Source organism: Chiloscyllium plagiosum, chromosome 33, assembly GCF_004010195.1.
Source record: "Chiloscyllium plagiosum isolate BGI_BamShark_2017 chromosome 33, ASM401019v2, whole genome shotgun sequence".
NCBI lineage: Eukaryota > Metazoa > Chordata > Chondrichthyes > Orectolobiformes > Hemiscylliidae > Chiloscyllium > Chiloscyllium plagiosum.
The window spans coordinates 14,447,632-14,460,455 of NC_057742.1; the positions used below are offsets into that span (position 1 = coordinate 14,447,632).

The 12,824-nt window shown below is 38.6% G+C and overlaps 1 protein-coding gene across 1 annotated transcript in view; it reads right to left on the minus strand.

Moving 5' to 3' along the window:
* The window catches only part of stk17al (serine/threonine kinase 17a like), a 52,715-nt gene that overhangs the window by 15,745 nt on the left and 24,146 nt on the right, over window positions 1–12,824 (minus strand). The window contains exon 2 of the mRNA XM_043674985.1: window positions 10,535–10,747. Within this exon, the coding sequence (XP_043530920.1) occupies window positions 10,535–10,747 (213 nt within the window). The remainder of the gene's footprint in view (window positions 1–10,534; window positions 10,748–12,824) is intronic.

The following is a 12,824-nucleotide window of genomic DNA, read 5'->3' on the forward strand; positions in this document are numbered from 1 at the left end:
TGGCGATATCTTTGCCTCGAAAATTTCACCTTGGCTTCTCACTGAATAAAAATATAGATTTGTCACCTATTTCCTCGCTTGAAGGCAGGAGGCGTATCAGCTTTCCTAATACTTGATTGATTGTTTAAGATCTGTATCTCAACACTGCACAGTGCAGTACATCAGTAACCCAGCATGGAATTCAACCAGTCAACTTCCATCTATTTTCCAGGTTCAGATTCTTTACATAAAAAGGGAGCAACGTCCCTAGGAAATAGGCCTAAATTGCAGAAAAATACCACAAAGTAGTTGCACTAAGGAAGACTAACAAACTTCAGGGGGTGGGAAAGAAATAGTTAATTATAGCTTAAGAAAAGAGCTTTCATAAAATATTTCAACAGGATAAAGTTGCAGGCAATATAAAGCTGTTGCCTGCCATCAAAAAAATCAATAGCACCGCAGATCTTTTGGTCTTATTGTTTTTGGCTGTGGTTTTTGCTCAGATATGGCTTATCCTGAAATACAGGCTCTTGTCTGTGCAGGGTATTAAAAGATTATTAATCTGCTACCAAGCTGATAGAAGTAGGATGTTTACCCAAGGCAGAATTCCTTGAACATTTCATTGGTTGATACATTGCCATCATTTTCGCTCAGGAATGTGCATTCTGTGGTATTATAGGCGTCCATCTTCGATTTTTAAACTTTGGTCACAAACAGATTATGTCTTAACAGTCACTGACAAAGGGTTTATAGGCCTATGTTTCTGCAGCTACCTGGATATTGCAGAGATCTCTCTCAGGGAAAGAGTGGTGTCGCTTTCAAAAGGCTGGGAATCAGTTAGCAGTCGGAATGCAGTTTCAGCTGAGCGAAAACAGACCACAGATTTCTATTTGACCTACCCAGCAGGAAACAATTCTTATTCCAAAGGCAGTGAAATTATCCTGTGAAGTTAGCAGCAATAAATGGCATTGCATTAATACTAAATTCTTCTTTCTGTTCTCTAGTGGTGACATTTGTTCACTCAACAGATTAACACCGTGGCCAATAGCAGAAGGAAACCAGGCTTTCCGGTAAACATATTGCATGTTTATTCTGTAACTTGGCCAATCGCTGGCTGAGTTTACCTTGTTCTGAGCTGGCTCATTAGCTGGAGTCCTGAATGACAGTGTCCTCATGTAAAGTACAAATCAATCGCTGCACAAAATTGCACTAATTACACTTTGCGGAGTTTGGTGAGATGGCTGCTGTGAACATACGTCTTAGTGACTTAGAAAAACAAACACTGGATTAGATAACAAGGTCATTTCTTGTCGTAATGTTCAAATCCACTCCTTCCCTACCCCCAACGCACCCACTATCTGACTGTAAACTGTCTACAGAAACAACAGACAGGGCACCACCAGAGACTGGTGTTTCCTAAATAAATACAAGTGAGGGAGGCTATTTGGTCCACATCAATTTACACACCCAGAAAAATCTCTACAATGGTCTCCACCTTGCCATCTACTTAAATTTGAAAGAACATAGCTATCTTCACCACAAAATCTATACAACAATTTTCAGTCTTCAATACTCTTCACAGAGAGGTTTCTGTTGGTATTTACCCTTGGATGTAACTCAACAAAAGTTAGTCCCACATGGAAAGTAATGCCAGCCATAAACAGTAAAAACTACAGGAGAAACTTCGCCAGTTGAAGTACTATGCTTGCACTGGCACACTGTCAAAACAATGGCTCTGAATTGGATAGAAGGAGCTACAGAATACATTGGTTTTAAGAGCTTAATGTACTACTGCAATACATTGTGGCTTCTGTAGGCAAAAAGTGCCGAATGCAAATACAAGACTGTAGAAAAAGATACACACCACTTGGCCCTTTATCATCCAATTCTACTCAAGACCCAATGTGATGAATTCCTTAATCTTCATCTGTACATATTAATGTGTCTGGGAACTTTACGTTGACTCAACCAATTCACTGAACTTCATCATAACCCAAGCAAATTTTCTGTCAAGATTCTCGACCCCAAATTATACGTCAGACTCCAGATAGCTTCATAATTCCAGCAGAGAATTATCATCCAAGCACAAAGTTACTATGGAAAAGCAATTCCAAAAAATGACGTTTGTGCAATTGTTGAAAGCCAAAATAGATGCAAACCTCAAGTTAACTTCAGCGATGTTACGGGAAAATGAGAAAAACAAAATGGTATTTTCAAATGCTATCTGCTCATTTAAGAATGATTAATTAGGTAGTTTGTTACTTCTCCTTCTCTCTCTCTCTCCCACCAATTAACAGAATCTCATATCAATGGTAACTATTGGGATATCACCACCTAAAAATCTGACTTTGCACATAGATATGTACTCAAAATGCAGAGAGATCACTTCAACTATCAACTACCAAAACCAGACCAGAGTGTGGAAACAGCAAACAGAAATCAAATGATACAGAATGAACAAAATTAGTCTACTTCGCTTCCTCATATAAAGCTTAGCCACCGCTAAGTATAGACACCACTTCCTTTCTAATCAAAGGGGCAAATTAACTTGCTCAGAAATCATCTTTTCAAAATGCATGTTAAAGCTTCTTATTTTGTTAAAAGTAGTCCATGTCCACCTGCAGCAAGACGCAAAAAACACCCAGGATTGGGCTGATAAATAACATTTGCGCAAGTTCCAGGCAATGAATATCACCAACAAGAGAGAATCGATCCTGCACCCCTTGATATTCAATGGCATCAACATCACTGAATTCCTCCACTATCAACATCCTGGGGTCACCACTGACCACAGAATGAATGACACTGGCTATGTAAATACTGTGGCTGTAAAACCAGGTCAGAGGCTAAGAATCCTGTGCTGAGTAATTCACCTCCTGACTTCCTAAAGCCTGTCCATCATTTAAAAGACACAAGTCAGGAATTTGATGAAATCCTTCCCACCTACCTGGAGCAGTGGATCTTCAACAACACACAAGGAAGCTGTCACCAGCCAGCTTGATTGGCAGCTTTACACAGTCTATAAAAAGGAACTACAATAACACACCAGGTTCCTTAGACATCACCTTCCAAATCTTAGTTAGGGACAGGGCTCTAGGATTTTGATAGCGTCATTGATACATTCCCAGGGTGGTAACAGGTGGAGGTGTTGCCATGGACCTTTTAAGTGGTAGAGGACATGACTTTGGGAGGTGCTGTTCAAGGAACTTGATGACAGGTTGCTTCAGTACATCTTGCAGACAGCACACACTGCATGCCACTGGCAGAGGGGAGTGAATGTATTAGGTAGTGGATGAGCTGCTGCATTGACTTGGATGTGTTAAGTGTCTGTGGATTGTTGGAGTTGTACGCATCAATTAGAGAATATTCCTTCACACTTCTAATGCTTGGGCAAAATCGTGGTTTACAGGTTTCACAGAATTAAATTACCAATTAAACAAGGAGAGCACCGCAGCACACACAAAATGTTGAGGATACAGGGTAATTTACAGTATGTCTACTCCTGCTCCTATTTTCTACATTTCTAAAAACCAGAGAGTGTGGCTACCTGTGCCCTGGAAGAGTTGACTAAAAGGAAACGAGTGCTGCTTCTTAATACACTGTGCCCTTAACAATGCACTAAATGCTAACCAAGGCAGACCCCCTTTCCCTTTGGCAGTGCATTTATTGAAGTGGCAGAGCAGGCCCAATGTAGGCAGGATGTAGTCGGCTTGGTCATAGCGCAGTTAACATGGGTCACACGTTTAGGTTTTTAATAACTGGCCCCATTCTTGATCGATCAGAAGTCAGTAATGAACAAAGTACCTCTTATACACTGGAAAACCGCCGTGACATTCTATTTTGTATTAAAAATGATCAACATCCTTATTCAAGTGTTTTGTAATTATGCGTATCCTTTTAAGACAGCTGACATACTTAATCACAGGCTCAATAATCCTGTTGTTGGAGTTTCTGTTTTGTTTCAAGTTACAGTTGTGTATTCAAATATTGCAAAACCTGTTCTGGTATATTTGATACTGGATTTCTTTTAAAAAAAAGTTATCAATATTACCAACTGCTTTAGAGGGCTTTCAATCATGGAGCTGTAGGTATGCATTGAATATGTCCTTGAGATTGTAGCACTGTCTTAGTACTATTTCAAAACAGTTAGACTTGTGAATTAATTCTCAACAGGAAAGAAATGTAACATTTAAGCTTTCCAATGATCTGGCAGGTTTTGAGGTGGTACAGAAATGAATCATATATACCATAAGGTCAGAGATTCCATTTTCTCGGTAAAACCAGGAGCAAAGCATCAACCTTTGGAAACCTGCTGAGACTTTTGTTATCCACAGCAATATTTAACCAATGTACCACTGCTGAAGTGAAAACCAATGCTGGAGAGATTCAGCAGGACAGGCCCAGTGGAGGGAGAACAACAGGTTTTCAGATCCCCTTGCCTGATCAGAACTAGAAAACATTAAAATAGCCTAACTTGTCTCTACCATTTCAGATGAAGGGCTCTTGCCCAAAATGTCGATTCCCCTGCTCCTCGGATGCTGCCTGACCTGCTGTGCTTTTCCAGCACCACACTCTCGACTCTGATCTCCAGCATCTGCAGACCTCACTTTCTCCTGGTCTCTACCATTCCTTAGTTCTGATCCAAAAGCAAAGTCAGGACAGTGCAACAGCAGCTTATAAATAGTCTTCATTTGAGCTTCAAAAAAAAAAGTTAGTAACTTTCATAAACAGTCAAACTCCATTACATTCCTGCTTTATTCTTACTTCACAGCAGTGACTGTATTTCAAAAAAGCACTTCATAGCCAATAAAGCACTTGAGACAGCCAGTAGTCATGATAGAAATGCAAAACGTTTTTTTTATTGAGACAACTGGTGAACAAAAAGACATTTTATCTGACTATTTAAAGCAGTAGAGATGGTTGCCAGTTGCCCAAGTGAGATTCATTTCCTGAATCTTGCAGGTGCTGGCTTTCACTCTCCTATTAAAGCAGTTATTTTCAGTCAGTGGCAGGCAATCATTTGCTGCATGGTTATCAGCCAGCAGCATGTATTAAGTATCACTGTGAATGTAGCAGCGTGTGCTCTAACGCCTCACTAGCAGGTCATTAACTGTGCTGGAAAAGAAATAGTATCTACTTCGTGCCAAACATTTTTTCTAATTAGCCCTGGATAATGTGAAGATTGGGGTGTGTCACTCTTTGACATGTTCAGATGGCATTATAAAGTTAAAGAGTGAATTTAGAAATTTATGATTGGCGTATGAAACCTGGGGTGTGTTAGGTCTTTGAAAGTGATATAAATGCAATATAAAAAGCCTATGCAACTCTCCATATACATGTGAAGCTATTTTCATGAGAATATCTGATGATGGTAGCATGTGAACTGAACTACAGTTATATATTTTCAATGCACATCGCAGTGAGTGACAGGTTTCAAATATGCACAAGAGTCACCAGGACACAGTTACAGCAGACAGTAAAGAGAGAGAATTACTGTCACTAATGGATGAAATAAATACCAAACATTAAAACGCATGTATTTTACATCAACTGAAAGGATCATCATGCCTAGCATCCTATCTGACGCTGAGCCAAGTTCTCAACCCAATATCCTTCCCAACAAAACTCCCAACTTGCACATCCTTAATAATGCAGATTTCCACTCCTCCCGCAATTTAACAACTGCTGAAACATTCAATCCCAAGTTCTCCACCTCTAGACATCACTATTCAAATGCTGTTGTCACTGCACCCTCATTCTACTTTCCACCTTCCATAAACTCCTACTCGTACAGAATTCTGCAGCAGTTATCCTGCTCTGCACCAAAGTCTTGTTCACCCATCAGCCTCTGCTCACCGGTTTCACATTGACGCTAGAAATACCTCAGCTTTTAAATTCTTATCCTCATTTTCAAATTCCTCTTATGACTTTGTCTGTCTTCATCTCTGTAACCTCCTCCACCTTTAGCCCAGAGGGGCTTCTCCAATTCTGGTAGCTTGTACATTCCTGATTTTAGCTGCTCCAAAATTGTTGGCTGAGACTTTTCAGAAATATCCAGCTCCAGAATACTACCCTTACAATCTGCTTCCTCCCTTCAGGTACTTCCTGCATGATCATCTAGACGGTGTGATCTAGCTGACAACGATGGGGTTAAGGAATGATGGAAAAGGAAAGTTTCATGAGAGGACATGCTCAGTTTGGCTCATGTATCTAAACCGAACCTTACGTCAGCCCACTTAACACAATTCATCCAAATGCAATAAGGCCATCCATATGTCCCTGCAACAATTTGCTTCCTTTCAGAAACCCTCCCTGTTCTAACCATTAATAACCATACAATTGTTCTTCCTTTTAAAGTCAGATCACTTCACTGGTTAGCATGTTGCTGAACATTTGTAAAGTTCAGAATCTTACAGCAAAATGCTGAAGTTCAAAGAACTGGTGCATAGGATGCGTGCAAATTCTCATTATTTGAGCACATTTTCTCGAATGATACTTGCTGAGGTACCAGATGAAACCACCGGATGACAAGTTACGTGTGAAACAAGAACTTATGCTTCAAGCTAGCTTTTAGAATGAATGTCTAGGCAGACCACATAACCACACACCTACCTTTCAGTGCATTACTTTATAAACTTCTCTCTCAAAATGTAAATCACCTTGAAAAATGCTGATCTGATGCATTCTTAAATTTTAAAGGCAAGACTGAAAGATGCCATTTTTAATGTTCTACCAACCTGATTGTAAAAGATAGGGACTGATGGTACTGTCAGTATGTTGACTGGGAGACTGGAAAATGTAACTTTTACTTTATGTAAGTGAACAAAAGAAAAAGACCTGAAGGCAATCCCAATCAAGTGTACCTCTCCAGATAAAGAATCGTTCTGTTTTTAGATAGTTTTAGATGGTACTTTCAGCTCAAAGTAAGACACAGGAGACCATAAGCTTGAAAGAATATTGTATCGGAGACACAGAAAATGGAAAGACTATATCCAGAGAGTGTGCAGTCTGAATACTGCAGCTTAGACTGGAAAATAAATCCTATACACAAAAAAGGTTTTAGTAATCTCAACAATATATAAATTTTAATGTTAGAAGCTATCTTGATGAACAACTTTAGAAATAATCCTTTAACTCCCCTTGCTATCCATTCATAAGTGCACTGACTAATGTAGATGTAGCCAATAAAGACTAGGAAGTTGGAGGGCTGTTGAGGCTTAAGTACATCTAAAGCTGAGATAGACAAACCTTACATCGGTAAGAGAATCAAGGGTTAATCGGGAAAAGGCAGGAAAGTGGAATTGGGGATCAGATCAGCCATGATTTCTTTAAATGGTGGAGCAGACTCAATGGGCTGAATGGCTTGCTTCTGATCATATGCCTTAATTCTTGGTCAAAATTACATCAAATGACTTCAGGGCAGTAAGAGTCCTATAGTGTGCAAAGGTACTAACAAATGATGGCTATCAACTGAATGCCTTTGAAAGCTGTACGTAGACTGGTGAGTGAAGGGCAAGATTAGGTTTTAATTTCTCAAATACAACCAAATTGACAGTCAATGTTTGCTCCCACTTGACTGAGGAAGGGCAAACTCAGAGCACGTGAAACTGTGCTCCAGAACCGACTTCCAAAAGAAAATGTAAGACATTGAAATTTTTTAAAAATCTCAAAATGTAGCAAATAGATACAATAACGTCACTTTGTTTTTACATTAATATCTGCAGTATGCTTATAAAATGGATAACTTCATTCCCATATATGAATTACATTGAATTCTGAAGTCGATAGGGAGGATTCTATTGAAAACAAAGAAATAGCTCAATCTATAGAATGAACTGATAGTGAACCACTTACCTCACATTTTCACTACTGGATTACTGGGTGATCAGAGTCAGTTATCCTTTTTTTGTGTTACATAGGATCCCTGAATCCCATACAACCAACTTCATTGCCTCTGCCTAGCCACATCTATCCTAGCCATGCCCAGTCATATACTGTACCTTCTTTTCCCTTTGATTTACTGCTTTTCCACCACCCAACCTACATTTTGCCATCAGGAGCTAGTCCTTCTATTGTTATACCCTTGAATTCTAAATATTTTCCTTTAATGTTTTAATCCATGTACATGGCCTTGCAATGCTGAAGTGGTGTCCAGGAATATCAGCCAAGGCAATTTGCATTCAGTTTATTTCAACATTGTCCAGCTCAATCATAGCTTACAAATGTTATACCATTTTTTCTCCCAGCAATACCAGAGAAAACCTCATAAATCTAGTTAAGGACCAGCATTAAATTACGATCACTTCACATAACCATATACGGACAACAGTCTGTATGATTTGCAGTCAATATCATTTGGAGTCATCTGTTGACAGTTACCGGAGATAGTCTGACCAATAAAGTCAGACTGAGGATGTGGCTTTACAATTCTGCCTGTTTTTGCAACAGGAAATGCGTGCAAGCTACAGCTGTTTCAAGTAATTAATATTAAAGTTCTCATAAGCCTCTCAATTCTATATTTTAGCATTTTAATGAATAAAAGTCCAAGTATTATCTTAATGAAATAGTAAATAAGGCAAGAAATATCAATAATTTCTGAATAGCTTCCAAACAAGACTGAAGTTTTGTGTTCAACTCCAACTCCATTGATACTCAGGCCACAGAGTTGACTTTTTTCACTCTGCAAAAATGCAGCACCTTCAATTCACTGGATTAGATGTTTACCTGCAGGGCCTGGACTGCAAATGTTGGATCCTCTGTCCTGACCAGTTTTTGCTCATTGATTTCAATAATGGATACTTTAATGAACTGCTATCAGTCCTGTTACATTACTCTCCAATAGATGAAGGCAAAAATTAATTCCACCATATTTTTTACATCTTAGGCGGATAACAGCAACCACTCTTTGCCATCAAAGGGTCATAGCCTTGCTGATTGGGAACTTCATCTGCAATATTGTAGATGCCCTACTTTTCTTGTAGTGTTGTACAAAGCAACAAATGTTGGATTAACCAGAGAGCTGGCGTGTAGCTTAAGAAATGCCAACTGAAAATAAAACACATTTTGTGGTGACAGGAATTTTAAAAAGCTATCTGTGTTACTATCACTATTTTTCCTCATAACCTTTGGCAATGTCACTTATTTTGTAACTTCAATTAATTCTGTGATGAACATGACCGCCAACAGAATGTGTCACCCATCATGTTGCAAAGACTTTGATTTATAAAGCTCGTATCATGCACGAGTAAATGTTGCTTCAAGTTCCTTAAATACTGTGCAAGTACCATCATAGTCAGAGTTTAGATATATTGTTCTTTAAGGAATTCATTCAATCCTTAAGAGAATTCAGTCATGGATGTTTCACTTCTCAGATCTGTCCTATCTGCAAACTTCAAAAGTAAGGGCAAGTTAGGCAAGAATCATTTTATAGTTAAAGGACTATAGGGCTTGCATTCATACAGTACCTATACATCATTATTTTATCTCAAGATGTTGCTTTTATTCTTACAAGGGATGTTGCCTGCATTTGCTCCCCATCTCTAATTGCCTTTCAGAAGTTGATGCTCAGCCACCTTCTTAAATTGTTGCAGGCCATGTGCTGTGAAGGGATGGCAGCCATATTGTTCCACATCAGGACAGTGTGTAGGTTGGAGAGAACTTAATTGTGTCCTCGTGCATCTCTTGCTCCCATCTTGTTAAATGGTACAGTTTCTGGGTTTGGAAGCTGCTGTTAGAGCAGCTTTGGTGAGGTTAGCATCCATCGAATTACTTCTGAAAGTTAGGTACTTTTGTCATATAGTTAATACTGGCAGGTAAAGAAAGAAACAATCATCCAACCTGTTCAGATTAAAGATGATTAATGGGGTGATCAGGATACTAGGAAAACTCCCAGCTGTTCTGAAGCATGTGGACAAGCAAAATGCACTTTGGTTTAAAAAATTCACTGGAAATGGCAGCACTTCCTACAACGCATCATTATTATCATTACACACTTATGTATCAGGTTAGATTACGTGGTCAAGTGGTGGAGTAATAATTTAAACTGACTGCCTTCTGATTCTCAAGTAGGAATTGATTTTTCCAGAATTGTATGCTCGAGGACTAATGAATGACCCCTGCAGTTTTAAATGCTTTGCCACTTCAAGTGCTCCATTAGGTTTTGCTGTCACAAGCATTTTAGCAACCTTGTAAAAATGCCAAGCCAACAGAATCTTTGAATATGAAACACAAAAGGGTATTTCCCTTCCATGTTATCAGAAATGTGTATCATATGTTCATTGAACGGTAAAATGTCCATAAATTACTGATGATACAGCAAGATGCACGTCAACTCATTGACCTAATTAATAAAAAGATTTTACACTCATCATTCTTGCAGATATCATACTTTATGTGATCATGAGCAAAACCATTAATATTTGTATTATTTTGTAACAGGAGTACCATACACCACAGCAATCTTCCATCGTGAGACTGAAGACAAAATATATCACTGAAAAGAAAACACTCAAACATTTCGCACTCGCATACAAGGAGATTATTGCAGAGTACTTACTATTCTAGCACCAAGATGATTTCTGAAGTTGTCTCATACACTTCATGCAGGTCTACCACATGAGAGTTGCTTTTTGCGATCTCAAGAATTGCGATCTCGTTAATAATATCCATGCGGCAATCCTGTCCTTTCCTTCGCTTCCGTAAGAACTTGGCGGCATAGTCCTTTCCAGAAGGATTTTCCACGCATTTCTTGACAACAGCAAATTTTCCCCTGTGAGCAAAAATTATTCTTGCATTAGGTACTGTCTGTGGGTTAACAAAATCATGTTCAACATTGTCTTCATCGAAATTTCAGGTTGAAACTATCACATTTAGAACTACTGCGTCACTACTCTTAAGTTCACTGATACTTTCTGGACACACAGTTGTTACAACAACAAGCAATTTATCATAAGACTTATAGATTTACAGATCACACTTTATAGAAGTTAAATATATAGGAATGGGAGTAGACCATTCAGCCCATCAAGCTTTTCCTATCATTCATTGTGGGAAAGTGTCAAAGTAATATTGCTGAAAGTTCTATAATTTTCAATAATTGCTAAACTTGTCCAAAATTTTATGTATTTATTCTAATTGAAAACATTGGTGGTAGAAATAGCTGATCACCATCCCAACAGAATACAGTGAAATATTGTGCATCGACACTGTACAACTGTGAAGGCATACCATTCACTGTGCTGAAGGAAAGGTAAATGAGAGCTACTCTGACTGCAACAGACTACCGTTAGAACTGGGTAAAATTGGCTTGAGATAGCTAAAAGTCTGGCAACATTTGCAAAAATATATCCAACCAGCAGAGGAAAAAGGAAATGTCTCACTCCTCATTTTTAATACAATCCATGATTCACTGCTCCAAACTCTGGATTTCTTTGGCATTGAACCCAACTCTTTATCATGTGGCTGTGCATTTAGAACCAAACCTCAGGAATGGAGAGCAGAGAAGCATGTTTTCATTTCAGTGACAGGCCAGAAATTACAGATAGTATCTTTTCACATTTACATTAATGGCTGTTTCAATAGGCTGGAAATTCCCAATATTCATGCATATGAGACCTCGATTATGCTCATACCAAGGTGCTTGAGATGTTTGTGGTTTTTTCTGGAAACCATTAATCTCGGATTTTGTATACTGTTTTAAGTAAGAAAAATTACAGACAGTCCTTTAAGGATGTATGTCAATTGTGCAATTCACTTCAGTGATAATTTTGCAATGATTACAGCAGTTTCTCGAAAATAAAATATTCCCAGCTCAAATACTTTGTTGTTCTTTTTCACATCTCAAAGTATTGCATACTGGCTTTTGAAGAATGCAGCAAATTCCCTAAAGCCCCCATATCTTTTCCCTTAAAACATCTTAAAGATTTCTTTTGCACAAGTCAGTAGAATGTGGTGGCTTGGCACCTTTTCAAATATCTTTGAACTTGAAACACAGAAGAGGAGGGAGCTGCAGAACATTGTTCTACATTATGCTGCCTGAGGATGGGTTTGACAAAAAAAAAGTTCTGTTGCATTTAATTCATATTTCCATTTGATATTCATTGGCTAGCCCACCCAATGCCAAGTTTTCTCCCTTCATTATCTTCGCCAACCATCCATCTTGTTTCAGTCTGGTGGAGGATGAGAGACTAGCAACAGAATGTTGCTTTCTCCAGGTTAAAAGTTTGGTAACTTTTCAGTGGCCACACAAGGCGGCAGGGTTGAGACCACAATCAGATCAGCCACGAATTTACCAAATAATGGAGCGAATCAAAATGAATGAATGGCCTCCTCCTGCTCTTAAAATCCATGTTTTTAACTAGTTAGCAAAAGGTTGATCAAGTTAAGTACTGAAAACGGTTGACCATCACGTAGCGTGATCTTTTTGGTTTAGACTGGTGATGCGTGCGGCATTGTCTTATGGATATAGATGTTAACCACAGGCCTTTGTATGGTCAGGACTTCAATCAATCATTCACACAGCTCGCCTCAATCTAATGGTTCATTATGCATTAGTCAAGTTGTGGCTAGTTAAATAGGCACGACAAAGCATGAAAGGCTATACCAGATAGCAATAACTTCCTCTATTTAAGAACCAAAGAAAGTATCCAGCAGTCAATAGTAACTAAAAAAAAGAGAAATGGCATTACCAGCTAGTTGCCTAAACTACAGTATTTTTATGTAAATTAATATTTGCTAATCTGACATCCTTGGCAATGAAATATTTTTGGGATAAACAATTGCCTATCAGCATGTGGCAAACAGCTATGTTTGCATGCGGGTTTAATTATTTAGTTTAGCTTTGTCAA